The 25,355-nt window shown below is 43.3% G+C and overlaps 1 protein-coding gene across 1 annotated transcript in view; it reads left to right on the forward strand.

The window, feature by feature from the left end:
• Nucleotides 1-367: 367 nt before the first annotated feature.
• The window catches only part of lpcat1 (lysophosphatidylcholine acyltransferase 1), a gene marked incomplete at its 5' end in the record, with an annotated part of 51,340 nt that continues 26,352 nt past the window's right edge, over nt 368-25,355 (forward strand). Inside the window, 3 exons of the mRNA XM_080735864.1 lie at nt 368-475; nt 17,725-17,864; nt 21,327-21,541. Coding sequence (XP_080591990.1) covers nt 368-475; nt 17,725-17,864; nt 21,327-21,541 — 463 coding nt within the window. The remainder of the gene's footprint in view (nt 476-17,724; nt 17,865-21,326; nt 21,542-25,355) is intronic.

Below are 25,355 nucleotides of genomic sequence, written 5' to 3' on the forward strand. Positions count from 1 at the left end.
TTATTATTTCCCCCTGTAGCCAAGGTATGGCAGCTGCCATAGCTTGCCACACCCAATTGACGCCTCTGGTTTCACGCATGCGCAGCATGTAAACGAAAATATCCCCGCCCAACCTACATCTCTGTCTGGTCTCTCTCTCTCTCTCTCTCCTTATTACCTCTATGTCTCTCTCTCTCTCCGCTGGCCAGGGAAGAACTGATAAGTGTACATACAGATTGATGAGCGACACTCCTCCTCTCCCTGCTCCAAAAGACATATACCAACTCCTCTGGCACGCTGCGAACCATTTTTATTTCATTTTAAAACACCCCAAAAAGAAACACTTTTCGGTCGGTTTCTCTTCTTCCAACTTTGTCCGTGCGCGACGATGAAACAAGCAGGAGACTCCTCGGAGGAGTTGGGAGCCGTCTCTGGACCCCCGCTGAGAAACCCCTTCGTCCACGACTTGAAATTCACCCCGGCGGAGAAAGTGAAGGTAAAAAAAAGAAGCACTAAAAAGCAACGAGAGTCTAAATTATGAAAAAATACCATGCAGAACAAAAGCGCGTAGAGATTCACAGAGAACATCTTGCTTCTTTTTCATTACGTAACCCAGCAAACTACGAACAGGAGGGGAGGGAAAGTCAAGAAGAAGCAGGCAGCTTCCCGTCAGTCACACGACTGTTATGGGCATGCAGCCACGCTTAAAAGTTTTCTCCATTGCATTCATTGCATGCAAGCATTGCACACATGTTAACCGTTGCAGTGATATGATATCCACAGATAATAACCACCCCATCAACCTATTGATTTGAACCTTTCTTTTGTGTTAGATAACCTGAAAATGTATGCGTTATTGTCTATAATGGGCACAAGTATCCTGGTTGTACTTGTCAAACTGGTCTGCTGGTAACGTGAGAAGTGGGAGACCACTCGATTGTCATTTTTTTGTCATTACACCCTGTTCACAGGATGTTGACATGCCATGATATAAGAGTTACCAACACAAGTGAAATGCCACGGTCATCAGTTCTGACTGGAGGTCTGTGCCACTGTCATTTAGATGTTTCTGTGTGCCATCATGAAGGTGCTGTGGTAACTAACAGCCTAAGGGGGAGTTGCCCATGCTGGTACACAGTAACACCACATGAATTACACCCAGAATTGGTAATATTACATCTACTGTATGACATGTCAACATGTCTGCTCTGAAAAACGGTTAAAAGTGTCTAATTTGCATATCATTTCTAATTTGCAAATCTGAAGCTGTTAACAGCAGAGAGGTTTGAAGCATAGTCAGTAGCCTAAGTACAGTACAGTACAGTACATGACTTCCATTCTCTCTTGTCTAATACCCCTATGTTGTTTTACCCTTCTGTTGCTCTTGCTTTCTGCTCTCTCTTTTTCTCTCACACACACACACACACACACACACACACACACACACACACACACACAACACACACACACACACACACACACACACACACACACACACACACACACACACACACACACACACACTCTTTACTGTTTACCGTTCTGTGTCAACATAGAGCTATAATAATAAGCCGTTGATTAAACAGAGTCCATGGCATATACTCAGTCATGCATGTGTGTGCGCGCGTTTAAGTGCATTTACAGAACGCATGAGAACAGGCCCATGCCAGTCTGGACAAGGGAACGTTCTAAGAGCTGAAATGGAACATGCATGGAAGTGGTAGCGAGTACTGTGTGATATGTGCTGCTGGCTGTGTGTGGCGTTTATATACGCATCCTAAATGGTCCACACGGAGATCAATGGCGATGTCTTCCTCTCTGGCCCGTCCGTTATAGTATAGCCGATGATCTGATGGACAGTCCTCCTCCATCCATCAGTCGGCGGATCAATGTTGTTCTCACGCTTATCGATTAATTAGTAACCCAGGAGAGCCAGGTACACACACACACACACACACACACACACACACACACACACACACACACACACACACACACACACACACGTGCCCGCGCGCACACACACACACCATCTCTCATTCAGGGGAAGGAAGTGCTTTAGCCTGGCCTGCACTGTCCCCATGGGTTTATCTGTTTGGCCTAATCCTTGCTGCCCCCAGGGCAGCCTGCCTGTGTAGACACACACACGCACGCACACACACACACACACACACACACGCACGCACACACACGCACGCACGCACGCACGCACGCACGCACGCACGCACGCAGCCCATGGACACAAAGCACCGTGGCTCACAGGAAACGGGGCCTTCACGTTGGCACAAAATGTTCCCAACAATGGTCGAGCTCGCACTGACTCTGTGCAGATGTGAGCATTCCACTGATTTGAGTCCTGCAGCGTAAAAGAAGACCAGACCCTCGACTGCTTCTCATTTTAAAAACTTCCCCAAATCGTCCAACATTGGCTTTCAGCTTACAGTAGATCATACATGGGCAACTGGCGGCCCGGGGACCTTCACTTAATGCGGCCCTCAGGTTACTGCAGTGTGAGTGACTATTTTGATTTCAGCTGTTACAATTCCAAACATGCAAACATGACCCGCTTTTATTACTTCTACCTACTTCTACACTACATTAGTAGCTTAATGACTAGCACTATTCTTTTTCATGTCCAATGTATTTGTATTTTAAGTTCATAAAGTTAACATAAGAACATATAAATGCATTTGAAATGAAATACAAATGTTACTTTTCAGGACTCCAATTCAAGAATAGCAAAAATGTATTTAGGATTCCAATTCAAAAATAGCAGATCTTCAAGCTCAAAACGCGTCGCACTGCGATGCGTTTTGAGCTTGAAGATCTTATAGATCTGCTATTTTTGCTATTTTTGACTGTACCGGTATATGCATTGTGGCCCTCTGGCGTAAGTGTGAAAATATAGTGGCCCTCTCCATCATCAAAGTTGCCCACCCCTGCAGTAGATTGTAAACAGTTGTTGCATATGGGGTAGTAGAACGAAGCAGCAGTTGAGTGGAGGTGAGCTTGTGCCATGTTCCATCTGTGTGTGACAGTGTGTCTCATTCTCACATCGTGCTGCTTGCTCCTATAATGTGGTGGTGAGGTGTGTTTTTCCACTTCAGTGACTGCTGACACGTGGGCACACGTGCACACACACACACACGCACGCACGCACACACAAACACACTCGCACACCACTCTACGCAAATTGTTGTGGTTAGCGGTCAGAGAACCAGATAGAACTATGTACATAGATGCTGTTCGTGCATGTATTTCTTTGTGTGTTTTCCTGTGCGCGTGATATTGAGGAAGAGAAAGTGTTGTTCTAGGAACAAACACAATTCGCCCCCCGGCCATTAGTCTCTTGGAAAACACGTGTTTATTTATTTATTTATTTATTTCAAGTACTAACTGCCAAACAAACATCATTCCAGAACGCCTCCCGACCTGCTCTGTGGAGATCTAAGCAATCAGATGGAGAGCAGAGCAGTATTCCACTCATCTGAGTCACAAATAGAACATCTGGCACATCTCTGCTAACTCTCTAGCACACTAATGAGGGCATCTGACCCTCTGACCGTGTTGTATCCTGCTGCAGCAAGATTACCTGGGAAACTATCAGTTATCTTTATCTTATTAGCGTTTACTTTATTACATAGAATAATTATATGTAATAAATAATGTGTAATTCACTGTAACTGTAATGAAACATTGCATTGTTCTCAGGTTTGTTTGACAAGTTATGCTTGTAAATCATCCTTTGCAACAAACACACATTTTTCAAATTCCAAGGGAAAGTATGCTTGTGCACTTGCACATCTGTGCATGTGGTGACAACAGGTGGTACTATACATGGTAGCTGTTGTGGCTCACGAGGTAGAGAGGCTGTATTTGGGAATCAGAAAGTTCCCGTTTTAATCCCAACTCTTCCTGGGTTTGTGTCATGAAGTGTCCCTGATTAAGACACTGAACCTCTAACTGTTACAGATGAAGGTGTTACCTTGCATGGTTGTCTACACCGTCGGTGTGACAAGTGTGTGAATGTGTGAACGTAACACACTTTGTAAAGAGCTTAAGATAGGGTGACCATATTTTCAGCCGCTCAAACCGGGATACGAACTACTGTTGCCTAAAACCGGGACCCTCAAAGCAATGCACACGTCGCCGCGCACGTGTGTGCGCCGTGCCCATTCTTTAACGTTCGTGCACATGCCGCACATACACACCGCAGGGTTGCATAACTTAAGGCAGTGAGTGATTGACAAACAGCCTCAAGTTGAATTCAAACTCGCAATGTAGCATATTTGTTCATGTTTTCTGATTGGTTGGGTGAGCATGTTTTCATGAAAAGAACATGAAAAATGTCTAGGCAACCACTGAAAACAGCTACTATTATTTTAATTCTGCCGGGACAATTTTGTAGTGAATGTTGAAAACCGGGACATATTAGTGTTTTAGAGATATTTTTTGGGATACCGGGACACGCAGCTTGAAAACGGCACAGTCCCGGCCAAACCGGGACGTCTGGTCACCCTAGCTCAGGGGTCGGCAACCCAAAATGTTGAAAGAGCCATATTGGACCAAAAAACCCCAAAACAAATCTGTCTGGAGCCGCACAAAATTATACAAGCCTTATATATCGTTGTTGTCGGGTGGAAACCTTGTATGTCCAAAACGTAGTTTTGTATTTATCATTTAAAAAATGAACTAAACTAGTGAAAACAGCCGATCTACAAGCACACAACACCTCGCACCGCGAGGCGTTGTGTGCTTGTAGATCAGCTGTTTTCACTACTTGTGTGCCTCAGTCTTGTATGATGAAGCAGGGCTTTACTTTGCAAAAAAAACAAAAAAAAACATGCAAATTTAAAACTTGGAGATACAAGGTTTCTGCCTGATACAGTGACGATAAAAAAATCGTTAAAACAAAAACAAAAAAAAATTCCCCCCATGTTTTTCCATTTTCATACATTTTTGAAAAAGCTCCAGGGAGCCACTAGAGTGGCGCTAAAGAGCCGCATGCGGCTCTAGAGCCGCGGGTTGCTAACCCCCGCCCTAGCTTAAGATAAAGGCGCTATATAAGTGCTGGACGTTTCCAATTAAGCGCATAGCCCTGGTAGCCACTGCTTTGTTCAGCAGCTAAGTTTAGAAGCCATTAATAAGCCAACGTCACAAGCAGCAGGTGAGAGCGAGTGTCTCCTGGTTCCCAGGTGAATGTCAGAGCGTGTCATCCTTGCACTTCAATTGGAAACTCCAACCCTTGAACAATTAGCAGGCACCCCTGGGACGCCTTCAGTCCTTCACCCATCACCACAGGAAGAGCTGTTACAGCGGCCTGTGGATGATCTGTGTGGCAAGACTGGGGAGGAGAAAGGGACAAACGAGGCAAGAAGAAAATGTCAGGAATAAAGGCAGGAAGAAATAGAGAAAGACGCAGGAAGAAATGCAGGAAGATGTGAGGGATATGGAAGAATGTGCAGGGGAAAAGTGAAAGACACAGGGGAAGAAAGAAAAGAGAGATTGATTTAGTATGGCTACGGACCAGCAATTGCACAAACAGACTGTGAAAGTCAGGGAAGGATGCTTTTATTCTCTCGTGTCATCCTGAAAAAGAGGGGGAGGAACAGATTGACTCTGAGGCTAAAAAGGATGGCTGGGGATGAAGGACAGGACTGGCACTTTGAATGGATGTTTGACCACCAACCGAACTAAAGCCTTTCACGTATTAGTATGGCTGTGGCTGTTTTAGAGTGGCTTTTTGGACATAATTGACCACCAACCGAACGAAAGCCTTTCACGTATTAGTATGACTGTGGCTGTTTTAGAGTGGCCTTTTGGACATACAGTATTTGACCACCAACTGAACAAAGCCTTTTACTGTAATAGTAAAGTATGGCTGTGGCTGTTTTAGAGTGGCCTTTTGGAACAGAAGGGTAGAGCACGACCGATGCCAGAGTCCTAGTCCACCGATTGACTGATGTTTTGTAAAAAATTGCAAAATGTTGAAATGAATTCGATTTTGTTTAAATGATTAAAGACACACACATAGACGGAACGTAATTTTATTTAACCACCAGGGTAAGTAGGGTGAGTAATTTTGTTTTGTTAAATGAAGCGTTAGTGTTTGTTTAGTAAAAGGGCTCTCCCCGTCTCTCTAGCTCAGGGGTTTTCAAAGTGGGTTACGCGACGGCAGTCCAGGGGTGCCGCGAGATAATTGGATAATATTTTGAATTTATTTGGACACACATTTGGACACAATGGCTATTATCTCAACGTTTTCCTCGCAACATAATCACTAAAATATCGTCACTGTCGGGCAGAAACCTCGTATCTCCAAGTTTCAAATGTGTACGTCTTTTGGTAAAGTAAAGCCCTGCTTCAGCATATAAGACTGTCGCACAAAACTAGTGAAAACAGCCGATCTACAAGCACACAACGCCTCGCGATGTTTTCACTAGTTTAGTACATTTTATAGATGATAAATACAAAACAAACAGTTTTGGACATACAAGGTTTCCACCCGACAATGACGATATGCTATAAATATAAGGTGCTGGGAGTGAAAATTATAATGTGGGTGCCTCGTATTAAAACAAATATTTATGGGGTGCCCTCTGAGACAAAAAAGTTTGGGAACCCCTGCTCTAGCTAATGTATTTTCAGGTCAGGATACCAATTCCATCCAATCAGGAGAGAGAACTGATATGGGACACACGATTGACATTGTAAGTGATGATGACACAAAGAAACAAGCGGAAAGAAATGGAACTGGAACAGTGTAAACTCTAAGCAGATACATGGGTACTCTCTCTCCCCTGATTGGCTGAAATGTGCAACCCCACCTGAACATTTATTTCTTGGTTATTAAAGAGCTGGAGAGGTGTCTTATTTGTTTGTGTTGTCCTTTTTTGTTAATGGTACAACAGAACACGATACCAGGGTTGTGGCTCTCTCTTTTGATTTGACCTGGAGAGGAAGAAAAACTAAACTAAAGAGATCACATAATACCTTTTAAGGCCCTTTTCAAATATGTTCAAAATATTCAATCTACAGTACAAGCTCACAACGTGTAGAATGACAATCTTTGAGAATTTTAAAAAGGTAAAAAATCAGGACACATGCATACCTGGCCAACACTGATATTGTCCAAAGAGTCAAATAATACTTAATAGTCAAAGTATTGGTCGCTCTACGACCAATAGGGTTTCCTGTTCGATCCCTGGCTCTTCCTGGCTTCCTCCATAGAAGTGTACATACTGTATAGTGTATATATGTACTGTTTATACTGTATATGTCCTTGAGGTAGACACAGAACGAGTTTCTTCCCTTAGGCTATCAGAGCCATGAACAAGGACCTATAGCTGCCAGGTCATGTTTCCTCAACCTGTAAATAATTCTCGCTCAGTCACAACACATACAGTAGCTCAAGCTTTTTTTTTGACAAACCTAAACATACTGTACTTTGTACTATATAGATATTATTGCATACTGTATATCCTATATGTCCCGAGTGCTATATTACTGTCCCATCATTTTCTGTATACATCCTTGATTGAGGCTGCTAATGGTTTTTATTTTAACCCATACATTTGTACTCACACTGAGTTAGAAATGGTTAACTGAATGGTTAACTTGAGGATTTTAGTGTGGAGTGCTCACAAGGGTGAATTTGGCCTTGACCAAATTTAGAAAGGTGTAAATATTGGTATTGATAGTGTTATCGTCGTGCTATTCTGGGAAAGTAACAAATATTGTGCACCCCGGCTTGGGTCTTGTTATGAGACTAATTGCCAGTTGCCACCCCTCCTCTACTGAGATGGCACCTATAGTTAGGCCTACCAGTAGTCAGGCACCATGCCACCCTATAGGGATATTCTCCATCTGGCTTCCACCTCTGTCCTGCCCTCCATCTGTCTACTGCTGGGTGAGATACCGTACCAACTCACTGTGTGTGTGTGTGTGTGTGTGTGTGTGTGTGTGTGTGTGTGTGTGTGTGTGTGTGTGTGTGTGCGTGCGTGCGTGCGTGCGTGCGTGCGTGCGCGTGCGTGCGTGCGCGCGTGTGTGTGTGCGTGTGTGCGTGTATGTGTGGTGCCTAGAGCCACTCTCCTCCTAAGCGAGCTCTGTTTTGTGTGCACGCACGCCCACGTATATGCCACGCATACGCGCGTGTGTAAATGTTATTACTTGTGTAGATACTTATATGTCAGATGATAGCATTGTATGCTCGTCCTTTTTATAGAAGTGCGGGTGTGTAGTTACGAGTGTGCTATCATATGAGGTGTGTGTGTGTGTGTGTGTGTGTGTGTGTGTGTGTGTGTGTGTGTGTGTGTGTGTGTGTGTGTGTGTGTGTGTGTGTGTGTGTGTGTGTGTAAATGTTTACTTGTGTAGATAGTTGTATATGTCAGATGATGCTCTTTGTATGGACGTGGGTGTGTAGCCAGGAGTGCATCATATGAAATATCGACTGTGGAGCTATGGAAATTGCCTTGCCTTGCTTTATGAAGCGTGGGTTATGCCTTAAAGCCTCAGTCCTGAACTTTCATGAATAAAACATTGTTTTAACCAATCGGTATGGTAGAGTATGTTCATACAATATAACTAGCACAATGCAGTGGTTACTTGGAAGTCCCTATTCTTCCACTGATGGCAAGGCCATTTCATTTGTGCTTTACACAGAACATCAAGCAAAGGAAACACAATTATACAGTGATGACTTTAGGTTGCATAAAGCAAAAGAAGTAAACATAACGGAAGAGCAGAAGAGAAAGGAACAGCGCAGAAGAGAAAGGAAAAAAGGTCTGTGTTTTAAAAGAAATACGTTTATTCCAGATATGTGGTGCTTAAAAATGAAATGCTGCTTCCCCACGTTTACTTTTGGTTTTAGTGACAGAAAGCAGCCCTTTCCCAGTTCCCCATATGACATGAGAGATCTGGATGGTTCACTATATCGCACAAGATCAGAAATGTACTAACTTTATAGACCAACAGTAGTATAGTACTTTGAAATCAATTCACACAGGGAGCCAGTGATTTAATAACTGGAGTGATATGCTATGCTCAATTTCTTGGTATTAATAAGAACTCGAGCAGCAGCGTTCTGAATGAACTGCAGTCGTCAGATTCTTTTTTTTAGCGAAAGACAGTAGTCAAGTCTACTGAAGATGAATGCAGGGGAAGTTTTTTCTAGATCCTGCTGAGAATGATAAAAGTCCTTTAAACTGTGCTTGATATATGTTTGAGGTGATAGTAGGCCAATTTGTGTTAATGTGGACTGTTGTAGTCCATGACTACACCAAGGTTTTTGACTTGGCTAGAGGTTTTTATATTACCAAATTGGCATTCCTTGGCTCCAAAATCTATTGCTTCAGTTTTGTCTTTGTTTAATTGAATATAAATGTAATATTATTTAAACCCGTTTAGTACTGTACCAGAAAGTCCCACCCAGTTTTTCAGTCTGTCTACTAATATACTTTATTGTGGTCGTCCTTGTCAAATGCAGCACTGAGATCTAGTAAGGCTAAGACTGACATTGTGCCACTCGCTGTATTTAAGTGGATGTCCTTGACAACTTTAACAAGAGCAGTCTCTGTGGTGTGGTATGGCCGAAAACCTGACTGGAAGATATCAAGGCCATTGTTTATGGTTAAGACGTTGTTCAGTTGTTGAAATACAGCTTTTTAAATTATTTTACTTAGAAACTGATACATTTTGTGCCCTGGTGTCTTTGACAATGTCTGTGAAGTTATTTGAAGCAGATAGCAACATCGGATTGGACACATTGTAGTGACTATAGGACATTTTGGCCTTTACCTCTCTCGGTCGGGAAAGTGAGACAATGTACATAAAACTCATAAGGTTGCAGCTTGAATGGCTACTGGCAGCATTGAAACTGTTGAGACCTTGTCGGGGCCACAATAGGCCCATAGTGGCTCCCTAGAGTCTCCTGATTATTTTAGACACAACAGGAATCTCTGTTTCCTCGGAGACCTTGAATTCTCTCTCACCATCATGCAGGAAACACTGAACTCCCTTACACCTTTCTACATACAGTAAGCAGGGTGTGGCTCTCCCTTCCCACCAAGTGCCATGATGTCTCTACGGGCTTAACCCATTTAGGCCTAGGATTATTGACTGCTTTAACTGTTGAAAAATAGCAGATATACAAGCTCACAGCGCGGCACCGAGTGCCGCGCTGCGAGCTTGTAGATCTGCTATTTTTTGAAAAAAGTCGTGAAAATGTGTGCAAATCTTTGAATATTATGTATTTTTTAAAGCGAATGTTTGTAACTCAAATTTTGCTTCTGGGTGGTCCTTGGAACTATAATATTTTGAGATATGAATATTTTTTTACAGGGGTCCTTCACATGAAAAGGTTTGAGAACCACTGACATAGTAGTCTCTCAAGAACAGACTAACTGAGCTGTTAACTGTTAAGTGTAAAGGATCTTTTCTTTGACGATGGCTAGACAGATTGCTGACATAGAAACATAGGTTTTTCAAAAAAAAAACCTTAGAAGGATTCAAAAGACACTTATAGAATCAGGTAAAAATTCAAATTTTCACGATTTTTCAAAAATAGCAGATCTACAAGCTCGCAGCGCGGCACTCGGTGCCGCGCTGTGAGCTTGTATATCTGCTATTTTTCAATAGTTAAAGCAGTCAATAATCCTAGGCCTAAATGGGTTTTAACCTGAGCCAGTGAGTCTGACCTGACCTGACCATGATGTACATGTCCCACTGGTACAAACCACAAGCCCCACCACTCATTCTTTCACAGAAGCTTTCAAAATACATGAGACTGCGTAGGGCAGGGGTTCCCAAAGTTTCCCATGCCAAAGTTTTCTCATGCCAAGGACCCCAAATAGACATTAGCCTCTGGGCTGGGGCCACCCTAATGCAAAATGGCTTAAAAACAAAACTAAAATAGGAGAGATAGCCAATCAAAAGCCTACAACACGTCACAGTGCGATGCGTTGAGAGCTTGTAGAATATCATACTAATTTGTCTGGCAGAAACCTTGTATCTCCAAGTTTCAAATGCGTACGTTTTTTCTGTGAAGTAAAGCCCTGCTTCATCGTACAAGACTGTTGCGCAAAACTAGTGAAAAGTAATCCATTTACCATGAGAGGGAGTGGCACTCGGCTTCGCCTCGTGCCACAACCCTGAAACAGTGGTAAATCAGCCAACAACCCATGACCCTCGAATGGTAAATTGCTTTTCTACCACTTCTACCATATAAATTAAAGAAAACACAGTTGTATCTTGCAAGATCTTGGAAATGTTACAACTGCAACACAACAGTGGGCGGGGTCCATGAGCCAACTCAATGTTGTTGACTGATTTACCACTGTTTTAAGCCAATCAGAATCCAGTGTCTGAACACGTGACCACAAAAAGTGGTAGAATAGCAGATTTACAAGCACACAACGCCTTTGTGGCTATTTTCACTGTTTTTAAATCATTTTTAAAATGATGAATGCAAAAACGAACAGTTTTGGACATACAAGGTTTCCACCCGAACCCATTGACTCCCCGGCAGCTCCCACTCGGAAAACCTGTGGTGTAGAAGAGCAGGGACTCCACCTCCTCTCACTATGCCCCCTTCCTAACAAAATTTGTCAGTGGATCCTTCCAGATAGTAGGACATTCACCAAATATTCGAATATTCGAATATCAAAGTCACTATTCGACGTTGTTCACCGAAGTCGAATATTCGCTTATTTTTATTGTTTTCTCTTTAAAAAAGATATAGTCTATAAAGCTTGGCTAGATAGGAAGTCATAAGAATGAGTTGTCAGTGCTCCTGGTGGATGCATTTGTTAATGCTCTATACCAGGGGTTCTCAAACCTTTTTAGGCTGTGACCCCCAAAATAAACATATTTGAACTAGGGGACCCCCACCCTGACAAGCACTTGGAATTGTAGGTATTACATTTAATGTACTCTGTTCCGCAGATAAATATTGTGAAAATAGCAGATCTACATGCTCACAACTGCGAGGCGTTGTGAGCATGTAGATCTGCTATTTTCACAATGTTCACCTCTTGCTTACTTAATGTTTGACAGTTTGGTCGAATATTCGACTATTAGAATACTTTGAGGCCGAATAATTCGAATACTAAAAATCACTATTCGTGAATGCCCTACCAGATAGAGTTGTTAAGTCCTGTGGAGTATGCTGTGTTTGGGATGGGGGGGGAAGGCCGGCGGGTCGGTAGAGAGGTGTTAGAGCATCATAAATCACCCTCATTATTGTTTATTTATTAATCAGGCCCTGCAGCCTGCACCTGAGCCCTGAGACAGAGAGGGAGGGAAGGAGGGAGGGAGAGAGATGGGGGGGATGGATTCCCCTGAGTGGTGACAGAGGGCACATTATATTGTAAAGTAGAGCGGGAGGGAGATTGAGGGAGGGACGTGAGATAGATAGATGAGCTGCTTAACAAATGCACTCTGGAACTGAGGCATTGGTGGGTGGAGGGAGGTAGCCTGACCGATATATGTGTTTTGTTTATTTACAGGGGCCATGCATACAACAGAAGTGCTAGGTCAGAGTTGGCTTGGCTATATACTGTTAGGGGTGTAACGATATAGTAACTGTATCGAAATATAATTTTTAACTTGAACAATCGAAGTATATCGAAATGAAAACAGCTAAAATCGAATCGTATCGTTTTATTTTGTATCGTATCGAATCGGCAGTGCAAAGAATCGATTGTATCGATACTACCTACGTGTGCATTGTATTTAGCATTTTTAAGAAGAAAAACTAAAAGGAGGGGTTTAATTACTTTTCCTTTCCATATAGCTACACTGGTCTATCGATAAATGTGTGTAATCTCTGTGTTCATGTCAAGGTGCAGGTTTGTCTACATACAATGTCCATGTATTTGGCAGATAATCACTGTGTTTACTTATTTATATCCATAATAATACATGTTTCCCTTAAAAAAAATCATTGAATCGAATCGTATCGTATCGCCATGAATTAACCAATATCGTCCATGTATCGTATCGTCAACCATGTATCGTGATATGTATCGAATCGCATTTAAATGTATCGTTACACCCCTATATACTGTAGATCATTTGTATCTGCTGTCCCTATAGGCAGGAAGATGTAAAAGTATTGCAAAAATGACCAATACAGACCAATTACGGATAACACATTTTACTAACACCTGCAAGCTCTCCATGTTGGAGACCATGTTTGACCAATATATCAGCCATTATTTCCCTTGGGGGATCAATAAAGGTCAATAAAGATCTTATCCTATCTGATCTTACGTTATCTTATTTGACTGATCGGTAAAGACAATCATGTAGCAGATGTGTCAGTTAGGGATGGTCCGATCAGGTTTTTTGGAACCGATCACCGAGCACCGATCACAAAAGTTTGATCACCCGATACCGATCAATCACCGATCCGATCAAGTTATTATTTATATTTTCTAAATGTTAATGTTTTAACTTTAATTCATTCATTCACTCATGAATTCATTTATATATTTGCCTTATAGTTATTTACCAGCATTACTATGTATTTATTATCAAAGCAGTAACTAATTATTCCTTCAGCACTGTGGAAATCAATACCCCAAAATGGCCTCAAGTGGGCATACTGAACGGCTGGTTGATCGGATGCACCGATCCGATCGGATCGGTGAATTTACCTTTTGATCTAAACCACCGATTATCGCCGATCACGCTTTGATCGGCCCGATCCGATCCATTACCGATTGATCGGTAACATCTCTAGTCTCAATTTAACCATTTTAATCCCTATTTTGGCTTTTTGCGCACGTCATATACAAAAACATGTCAACATAAAATAGAACCTAAAAGATGTATCATGATGACGTTGTGAGCTTGTTTGCTATTCTTTTGAAAATAATTCATTAGGGCTGTCTTGGATAAATAAAATAAACTTCAGTTTATGTGTATAGTATTATATATATATACAGTATATCGTCGTTGTCAGGTGGAAACCTTGTATCTCCAAGTTTCAAATTTGTACGTTCTTTTGCAAAGTAAAGCCCTGCTTCATCATACAAGGCCATAGCACAAAATTAGTGAAAACAGCAGATCTACAAGCACACAACGCCTCGCGTTGTGTGCTTGTAGATCGGCTGTTTTCACTACTTTAAATCGTTTTAAAAATGATAAATACAAAACGAACGGTTTTGGACATACAAGGTTTCCACCCGACAAAGACGATATACATACAGTATATACACAAATGTCTATCTTTTTTGTTTTTTTTACAAAAGAAAACATGGGTAATCGGTGGTCTCAGACTCTGACAGATGAAGGAATAGGCGATGGGTGTAGGGATGGACAGATGCATGGAGCACTGGGGGGAGGAATGGCGCTACTCCTGTGGGAATGGAGATTACTGTATAAGGCAGAGAGGGAGAGTGGAGAGTGTGGAGGATGGAGGAGGTGGAGACTCTGAGAGCAATAAAACGGGGATGGAGAGATGAGTGTTGTGTGGAGATGACAGCGATGACGATGGAGTGAGGGATACTGAAGATGGATGGAGGTGAAGAGAGGGTTTTAGATGTCACACTGAGTCAGAAATCACACTGCTGGCCGTGACTTTGTGACCTGATTAGCAACGTGTGCACGCACGCGCACACACACACACACACACACACACACACACACACACACACACACACACACACACACACACACACACACACACACACACACACACACACTCTCTTCCTCATTACACAGTAAGAGAAAAGGCATGACAGGTCAGTCAGCTGACATCTCATCACGATATGTTACATATTATTCCAAGCTTTTAACTCTTCTGTGACCGGTCTTTCACTGTGTCTGAATGGAAGTTAAATTCATATTTATTAAAAATAATATATATGCCAGTTCAATAGGGCTGGGGCATGTCGTTATTGGTGAATATTTTCATAATCATAAACACAGTAAATGGCATGAGCTTGTAGATCTGCTATTTTTCTGTGACACCATTGTACAGCAAAGTACAAAATAGGGCTTAAGTGGTTAATCAGACTAATTGATTTAGTCCATTATAAAAAACTATTTCGATTTTTGGGGGTTGATATTTATAATAAATAAACATTTTGGAAACATTTTAGCTTCTCGATTATTTGATTAGTCGAAAAGGTAATCTATATAATCATCACTAAAGCCCTTTGCACACAGGCGCGTTTAACCGCACGGATAAAACGGACAATATAATTTTTTGAAAAGAAAACAATGATTCTCTATGACCTCATGCACACCGGCTCCGAATTAGCCGTGCGACGAGTGGCTGCCGCCGTGCGTTTTTTTCTCGATCGAACCAAGTTCGATTCGTGCGTCTTGTCGCATGCGGTAAAAAACTCATCACTCCTTTTATGACTCCTTTTTGGATCCGCAGTGCCGATTCCGCACAGCCTTGCACACCAAATCCAATGCGTTTTATTCATGCCGCAAACGAAAAAAACGCAACTGTCCTGTGTGCAAAGGGCTTAAGACTAATCATCACAGCCATAGTTTCTTCTAAACGTCCTTCATCCCATAATGCAACAGTTCACCTCCATGCTATGTTAAGGTCTTTATTACACATGCACAGCCATTATTTCCAGCGGGTCAGGCAGTAATTAGTGTGGTTTCCCCTGCAGGGGCAACCGGACTAGTACTTGTCCGACTTCATTCCATCTTCCAAGTAAACTTTTTTTGCTGCGGAATTCCTCCCACAGTTTTGGTGGCTCGCACTTGGGCCAGGGAGCGTTTCGCTGTTACTATTACTATACGTGTCATCTTTTCGACACCCAACTCTAACCCTTACCCTAAACCTAACCTCCGTGGGGTGAGTCGCTAACCCTCCCAACGCTCCTTTGTCGAAATGACGGTCGTTCGAAAGAGCGAGATTTCACCCTTGGGCCATACAGTATGTCAAATCGACCGACTGCGCTGGGACACGCATGTATGCTATTTTGCTAAGAGATACGTTATAGTTTAATGTATTAAATGTATTTGTGAATACATGTTCTCCATTGACTTTAATTAAATTGAACATAAACCTTTCCCAGATATGGATTTGATGTCTGACATCATCATGTCTGACATCATAGTCCCGATGAGACTGACAGAGTATGTCCATATATAGACCACTTGAGAATGACACAGTATATGTCCATATATGGGCCTTCCAAGATATGGGCTTAATATTGATGACATCAGGGATCTCCATATATGGGCATGAAAGGGACATGGACTGTCACAGAGATCTCCATATATGCCATTTAAAATATTAGTGAATTCATTTTCCCCATTTAATTGAAAGGGGACAATTCAAATGGTCTAGGCCGCAAACGTAATTAACGGAATTCATTTGCAAGTGTGACTCGCGTCACAGCAACCAAACATTCTAGTTAAAGTCAATGGAGAAAAGTTATTCACGAATAAATGAATATAAATTACGCTATCTAACATATCTCTTAGCAAAATAGCACGCATGCGTGTCCCGATGAAGCCAGTCGATTTGACATATGGCCCAAGTGCATGCCACCAAAACTGTGGAAGGAGTACCGTGGCAAAAAAATGTTTACTTAGGAGACGATGGAAGATGGAATAAAGTCGGACTATAAGTACTATAGCATGTTTGCCCTGAGGGGCAACCAGACTAAATAATGACAGGCTGTGTGATTAATTATTGCCCTATAGGGCTGATGATATCGACCCTAGGGCTGATACTCTCAGTAGCTGTAAATCACTTATTGATAGGACAGTAGACTGACTGGAAAAGGGGAGAGAGATGGGAGTGACACGCAGCTCGAACGCGCGACATGCTGTCACTCATCAGAGCCTATATGTGGTATGTGCCTGGGCCGCTAGGCCAGCGGCCGCCCCGCCCCGTATTAGAACATTTGGAAAACAATATAGAGTTGGAGAGATTGTTTTACTGAATTGCTTTGTAACAGTATGTTGTTGGAAGACACATCGAGAAAAAAAAGAAGAAATGTTGAGATTGAAGAGATAATCAATGTATTAGATGCTTCTGTCTGCATTCAACCACAATCACATCAATAAGGTCACTCGTAATTGTTTAGCCTCTGGGCTTACACACAAGCAGGTAAAACCAGGTCCTGTTTAGCAGTGGGTTGCTATTATGAGGCCTGTATGCGGTCTGTAGGCTTAGTGCATGCGTTGAATGTGTGTGCTGTCTGTGGGGTTAATATTGAATGTGAATGTAGTCTTACTGTGTGTGTGTGTCTGTGTGTCTGTGTGTCTGTGTGTGTGTGTGTGTGTGTGTGTGTGTGTGTGTGTGTGTGTGTGTGTGTGTGTGTGTGTGTGTGTGTGTGTGTGTGTGTGTGTGTGCGTGCGTGCGCGCGCGCGCGCGCGCGCGTGCGTGCGTGCGTGTGTGTGTTGAATGTACATGAGGTCTGTAGGCTTACTGTGTGCGTAAACACCAGGCCTACTCAGGAAGCCACGAGGAAAGCATGCCCGGGCCACGTGTCTGTCACTGTCAGTGATATATGACTTGTTTTTGTTCCATGTTTGTTCCCTTCCTGAGGCTAGGACTTCAGTTTGCTGCCTCCCTCCTCCCGCTCATCCTATAATCGGATACGTTTCCCCTTTGAAACCGCTCAGTTGGGGACGGCAAATCATGGTCTTTGACTGTCCTAATGATGCAATCTCCAGGCATTTTTGGACGTGAATGTACAGAGCTATATTCTGCGCCTGGAATTCCAAAAATGTAAGGCATCTCTCCTCTCCCCCTTTCCTTCACAGATAGCACTGATGTCAGTGACAGTGTTCCCCGTGCGGTTGTTCCTGTCAGCCTTCCTCATGCTGCTGGCCTGGCCCTTCGCCTTCACAGCAGCTCTGGGACGCACTGACTTCACTGTGGAGCCACAGTCATGGTGGAGGAGGTATGGTGGGCATACAGTTGTATGGCTATTGGCTAATGCCAAAATGTCCCTGGTTTTTCCACACTGGCAGTGGAAAAACTGAAGACATTTTGGCTGAAGCAATGTTGTTGGTCCATTCTATTGAGCACTTTAAAGATGGGGTGCCATGATTTTCCTCTCTATAAAACATGATTATCTACTATTATGATTATATTAGGAGGAAGAATCTTTCCAAAAAAGTGTACAGAAAGAGTTAAAATTATGTTTTTATGTGGCCACACCCACCAGTTCATTGGTATGTGTGGTTGTCATGGTGGGTGGTGACCCAGCTGAAGTTAGCCACACCCACGTGTGTTGGGTGAATGGTAATTAGGGGAGGGGTTGATTCTATGATGGGTATGAGTGGGTATGGCACGTCTGACCCAGCAGGTGGCATCCTCCGGCTAAAAACCCAAATAAAAAGAGAATGCATAATTGCTCACAACAACCACACCAGGGGGTCCAATGAAGTACTGTCAACGTCCTAGACACATGAAAACCAGAAAAAGTACAAAACTATGGCACCACCTCTTTAACCATTAAAGCCCTGTAGATATACTATGTCGAAAAATAGCTCATCTCACAAGCTCACATGTCGCAACGCGATGCATTGTGGGCTTGTTATTTATGAAAATTGTGAACATTCAGATTTTTTTGTTTTTGTTTTGTTGTTTTGAATTCTCCTTTTTTGACACTTTTGGAATAGTTTTGTAAAAGAAATTCACCATGTTGTCATGCCCAGAATAGGTACACAGAAATATGGTTATTCTTGTCCACCCCACTCTAATTGACTTCAATGCCTTCCATTGGGCTTCCAGCTCCATTTTGCCTCCCTGGTGTGTCAGTGGCACATGCCAGGCGTGGAACACTTTGGAAGGTGTTTTAGTTGGGGAGAGACTCTTTTCCCGGTGTTTCACACAGGTGTACAGGGTTTTGATGTTAGGTTTAGGCCAACCTCATGTTGATTTAGCTATTTGTTTTAGGAAGACTAATAACAGCTCCCTTGCGTTGCAAAAAATATTAATTAAACAGCATAAGTGAAAAAAATCAACTAACTCAATCCCTGTGTATGCCAGTGGTCAATGCCTGTGTCCACCAAAAAAAAGTATGAGGACGGATGGACGGACTGGCAGAGCTTTGTTTATTTTGGTTGGATTAAATGTATTTTCATATTCATGTTTGGAAATCAGTCTTCCCTCCAGGGGCTGTTTTTGGCTACACTTTTCCGAATCAATCCACACTTTTACCACTTGAACCATAGCGTCCATGTTCTGGGAAGGTCTTAATTGGCAAAATGGGGAATTTCACAGAGCTCTGTGGAACCGCGGTCAGTGTATAGCATATAGGTTTAACTAAATATAGTGTGTTGGATTACCCATTTCAAGCAAGTTTTCAAGTCTCTGCAAGTCGATTTTCATATTGTTCTGAAATTAATGGAATCCATTGGCTTTCTCTGTATGCTTTGTAAAATGCCCGTCATTACTGTAATGTCTAGTATACTGTGCGTTGCAGTCAATGGGTTAACATTCCACCCCACCGACATGGTCCCTTAACTTGAAACAGAATAAAGAAGCTCTAATCTGTGCCTGTTTGAAAGGCTGTCTGTGTAGTCAAACAAAAGGGTACAGCAGAGACGAGCTGGGAAAGCACAACAGCAAAGAGCTGTAGGTTTGAATCACATTAACCCTGGCCGTGCTGCTTTGGGCATGACATAGGCAAATATTTTCAAAAATATTCAAACATAGGGCTTTGTCCTTTTAGGGTAATTTGTCTTAGACACACTGGCTGCCACATATACATACTTGTACAGTTGTAGTGCAGTAACAAAGTGTATAACTTTGTCTGCTAAGTAAAAGCAAGCAAATTCACTGTTAAATAACACTAGTGCGCAGTCAATGTAACCCGCGGGTGAAAGACAACTCGCTGTGTGTGTGTGTGTGGTGTTCCATTGGGCGATGACGTCACCAGGAAGCGTACATACTCTCCATAGGCTCCTATTCATTGCGCTGTAAAGAAACGGCTTCATCTTGGAATCTTTCTCCAAAAAAAACCCTTTGATCGCCGAGTAACGCGAAACAGAGATCGGTGAACAAATGCTATTGGCCAGAGTGATACTCCCTACCCTTCTGAGCCCTGCTAGTACTTATTGCTCAGGGTGCTTTCTGACTAAAGCTCTATGTATCTGTGCACTTTAAGCCTGAATTGTCTGAATTGAAGAAAGCTTCCCTGTCAATAATAATTCAGTGGTGGAAAAAATATATATACCGGTACAATGCGCTCTCATCCGAGAGATGTTTTCTAGGTAGCTGGAGTGACTGGAATATGCAGAAAACAGGTGTAGAAACAGAAGATCCACTGTGGCGACCCTGATGGGAATTTCCTAAGCCCCACCCTGCAATAGCTATGGTCCAATGCTAGTCACGATTCTAGCTGCTGCAATACACTTCCCATTTGGATTACAGTACTGTAGGTATTGTTGACAAACAAACAGAACATGGATGTTTACAAAAAGGATCATGTTCTTCTCATTGGGCAGAGTGGTGAGGTCGCAGCTTCTCTCTGCTTTCTTGCATGACAGAGATAGCCCAAACTTTGAATTTGTTTGCAGTGTCAGTTATTCATTTCTGCTGGCCGGACATTTAGATTCTCGTAATTTGGGGAATTTTGATGCAGCGGTTCTACTCCAAGTCTCTCTCGGGTGGCTGAACTCCTCTAGAACCAGTACCTTTTAAAATAATTTCCACAGAAAATGTAGGCGGCCATTTAGATTTTCCATGTGCTGTTATTGGCAACACACTCTTTCTCACTCACTCACACACGCACACGCACACACGCACACGCACACACACACACACACACACACACACACACACACACACACACAGACACACACACACACAGGGCTGTCATGATTATGGCATTTTACATGACGATTAATTTTCTCTCAAATAATTGCGATTAACGATTTAATTGTGTTTTTGTCGTTGACAATTACATTTCTGTTTGGCTTTTAGGCTTTGAATTACACATGGTAGATATGACACATAAGCTAAATATACAAAGAAATTACTGACATATTTGACAACTTTATACTTAAAAAAAAGAACATTGATAGTGGAAATAGACGATCTACAAGCTCACAACGCGTCGCATCGCGACGCGTTGTGAGCTTGTAGATCTGCTATTTCCACTATTTTTGACATGGAAACGATTATGACGATTATAAAAAATATTCACGATTATGAAAAATAATCACGATTATGTCAAATAATCACGATTAGACGATTATGTAATAATTGTGACAGCCCTACACACACACACACACACACACACACACACACACACACACACACACACACACACACACACACACACACACACACACGTACATGCACAGCACTCGCTCTCTAACCATGTGTGTGTGTGTGTTCCTCTGTCGTCCAGGTTGATGGACCTGTCTCTGAGGGTGATCATGCGGGCGCTGTGGTTCTGTGGAGGGTTCCACTGGATCAAGGTGAAAGGGGAGCGGGCGCTCCCCTCCGAGGCTCCCATCCTCACCCTGGCACCACACTCCTCCTACTTCGATGCCATCCCTGTCACCATGACCATGGGCTCTATAGTCACCAAGCTGGAGAGCAAGAGCATCCCAGTCTGGGGCAGTGAGTAAAAGACTGATTTATTATAGTCCATTGTACCACTGAACACTGAACAGCCTATCTGCAAGCGCACAGCGTGTCGCATCGCGACACGTTGTGTGAGCTTGCAGATAGGCTGTTTTCCATAGAGTATAATGGATTACGCATATCACAACAGACTGCCACAACCTCTAGCTGTTTGTTTATACCAGGGGTCCTCAAATACAAATCTTGAAGGTCCACAAATATTTTTTTGAAACAGGCCCGGGTCCGGGGAAAAAATAAAACAATTAATATATATATATGTTACAGTATGTTCAAGAAACCAGTAAAAGTTGTCAAGGAGCACTCGTTTTGACGTTCACCACACACTAATCACCACCAGATGGCGACGTCAGCCACTGCTCTGCCATTCACCAGAGTGTATATAAGAGAGTTACGTCACGCTTTGAACTCGCCGCAGACCGGAAGTGTTTACTCTTTATTTACTAGCCTAGCCTAGCCTAGCCTAGCCTAGCCTAGCCTAGCCTAGCCTAGCCATTAGCTCCATTGTAGTCACTTGGACAGGGCGTTTAACGTGCGCTTGCCCAGGCCTTACGGCCTGGGCATAAATATAACGATTGCATTCACCACGGCTTCGTAACTCGCGCGGCGCTCCGCCGGCCGCGCGGCCCTGGCCCGCTCTTCGCGGCCACTCGCGCCTGCGGCGCTCGGGGGCGAAGAGCAGGACCAAGGTCCGCTGGCCTTCGCGCCGCTTGGGGCTTCGTGGACCCAGGGGGGCCTCGTAACTCGTTTGGGCTTCGTGGATACAGGGGGGCTTCGGTAGCCGCTCGCAGTGTCGTGGACAATAGAGCGGCGCACCGCCTGGAGTACGTTGTTGTGGCGACCGCTTGCTCCGCCCCGTGCCGCACCACGAGTGCTCCGCGTCTCGAATGTGCTGTTTCTCTAATATACTATGACATATATATATATATATTAAAATATATTTATATTCGCTTATTTTTATTATGTCGGTCAATCTTAAATAGTAGGCTAAGATACAAAAAAGTACCAACCAGGGGTTGACACCATGGTCTCAGAGGCACTTGTCCGTCTGGAAAGTACAGGTCATGTTCTACTTGCCCTCAGGTCATGACCACTTGCCCTCATTATTGTTCATCTTACATAATTAGGGATCCCTTTCTTATTTTTGGAGCTGTGTGGAGCTCCCTATACGTGGCCGTGTGTGTGGGTCTGTATGTCTGTCTGTCTGTTTGTCTGTTTGTCTGTCTGTCTGTCTCCGGGTATGTAGCCTGCAGTAACCTTTTCTGGCCACACATGTTAAGGGAGGGGCGCTGTTGCACACACACACACACACACACACACACACACACACACACACACACACACACACACACACAGCTCCACTTCGAACAGAGGTTCGATTTTTTTTTTACAATGGCTGATGTGTTGTTTTTTTTTTTTTTTTTAGTAGTAGTTTGTTGATACAGTAATAACCTCGCCCACCAGGCTTCATGCAGTAATGGTCTTTTCCCGTTTCTTTCTTTATTAAAAGGGTCCTTAAATTATGACTTCACTGTCATCTGGGCTGGGGACTCCTCCAAAATCATTTGGGGGCATTACTTGATTGAAGAGAAACAACCCATTAAAGCAGGGAGAACAGAATGTTCAATGGAGCAGAGATATTTTGCGCTAGTGCTCTGGTTTCTTTTAACAAACTGCCCTGGGATAATCTTCGAATAATTTATGCTTGTGTCGCAACGTGAATATCGATATGAAAACAAGCAGGGTTGTCAACATTGGACTGTCAGAATCCAGGAGATTTATTTTTGGGGGGCGCGCGGAACTCCCCAACCGGGGTCTGGGGGGTCCTCTCCCCAAAACGTATTAATAGATATTTTTTCCTGTGTTCTGTTGAATTTTGTGCATGTTTGATACATTTATCAGGCTTACTTTACTAGCATGGGTACAATTTCAGCCTTAAAATGCCAAATGTTGTTGTACAGATTTGATGACTGAAGCAAAAGGACATCTTTAATAATGATTTCTCATCTTTGTGAATATCTGTATGATCTTTCTTGCATGCATTGCCCCCACCCCTAAAGCGGGGGGTCTGGGGGTCCTCCCCCAGAACAATTTTAACATAGTAGATGTAATTTCCTGTGTTCTGGTGAATTTTGGGAGTTTGATACAAAATCCAGGAGAAATCCAGGAGATTTGCCAATCCAGGAGACTCCCAGGAGAGGGGTTCAAAATCCAGGAGACTCCTGGGAAATCCAGGAGAGTTGACAGGCCTGGAAAACAAGGTGTCGCGCGTCAGAGACAGGGTAGCACACACTGAACGCGGACGGCTGCGCAGCGTCGCATCGTGGTATCGACGCACGTTGTGCCGCACGGTAACCCCAACTGGATGCGGCGCGCTGCCACACAGCACATCCATTTCCCCCGGTGGGGAGAACCATGGGAGAACAACATCCATGCAGAAAGAGAGGCAGCCGTCACGGGCCGTCGGGCCATGGCACATCGCGACAAACTCTGGAGATAAGATTACAATCCTGCAAACGTATTCACGTTGATGATGTTTAGCGTGAATGAAACCCCACTGATTTACTAGTTGCATTGTTGGTGGCTGCTGCTGTTGCTGCTGCTCCGAAAACATCCGCGGTCTGTAGCAACAGCCTATCAGCGCATCATTGTCAAAGACATGACAGCCCATAATACTTTGTTGCCAGGCATCAGCCAATCACCGCGTCGTTGTCTCTCTCTCTCTCGCTCTCTCTCTCTCACACACACACTCAGCGCATGCAATGAAAGTGAATGAATACGAGAAGTGGAAACAAAAACGTGGAGATATTTTTCCACTTTTTTTTTTTTTACTGTAATTCGTCCTGGGTCCGGTCGGCGGTGCCTCGCGGTCCGGACATGGACCGCGGTCCGCCTATTGAGGACCCCTGGTTTATACTAATGTTCTGTAATCTGTAATGCCTGTAATCGGTTCACACACTGAAATGTGTCGAGTAGATGCTTTTAATCCCTCTGTTTTAGTCGGATTACTGCTTCATGGCTTATTACTCCGAACTGTGTTTTAGGCAAGCCAGGCAAATTCATTTGTGGAGCACATTTCATGCACAAAGTCAATTCACGCTGGTGTACAGATATCTATCTAGAAAGTTGTGCCAAATAAAGTGCAAAAATCTCGGCCAGGAGGCAAGGCCTAATAATAATGGCGACGTACCGGTATGCAGTTAAAATGTCTACCTACATATCGTCGTTGTCGGGTGGAAACCTCGTATCTCCAAGTTTCAAATGTGTACGTTCTTTCACAAAGTAAAGCCCTGCTTCATCAGACAAGGCCGTCGCACAAAAGTAGTGAAAACAGCAGATCTACAAGCACACAACGCCTCGCGGTGCGAGGCGTTGTGTGCTTGTAGATCGGCTGTTTTCACTAGTTTAAATCATTTTTAAAATGATAAATGCAAAACGAACGGTTTTGGACATACAAGGTTTTCATCGGACAGCGACGATATACAGCCATGAAAGTGCAGCGCGGGATGTTAGTGATCACCAGTTGCATATTGTCTATTCTGATCCTCCTATTAAAAATCCACCTCGCTCGTTCGGCAACTCTATATGACGGTGATTTCACGCCAGCATGGTATTATTGCAAGCTTTGCACTGTATTGGCAGAATTTGGCACTGTACACTCTGTAAAAGTCATTAAGCTAAGACTGAGTTTAACAGGCGCAGATATTAAGACTATTAAGAGTTTTGGGGGATGTTGTCACGTTTATAAATGTATATTTTGCTGTTCATCCAAAAGTCATCTTGTGCCAGTGAA

The sequence above is a fragment of the Nannobrachium achirus genome (assembly GCF_963921795.1).
Source record: "Nannobrachium achirus genome assembly, chromosome: 10".
NCBI classification, from domain to species: domain Eukaryota; kingdom Metazoa; phylum Chordata; class Actinopteri; order Myctophiformes; family Myctophidae; genus Nannobrachium; species Nannobrachium achirus.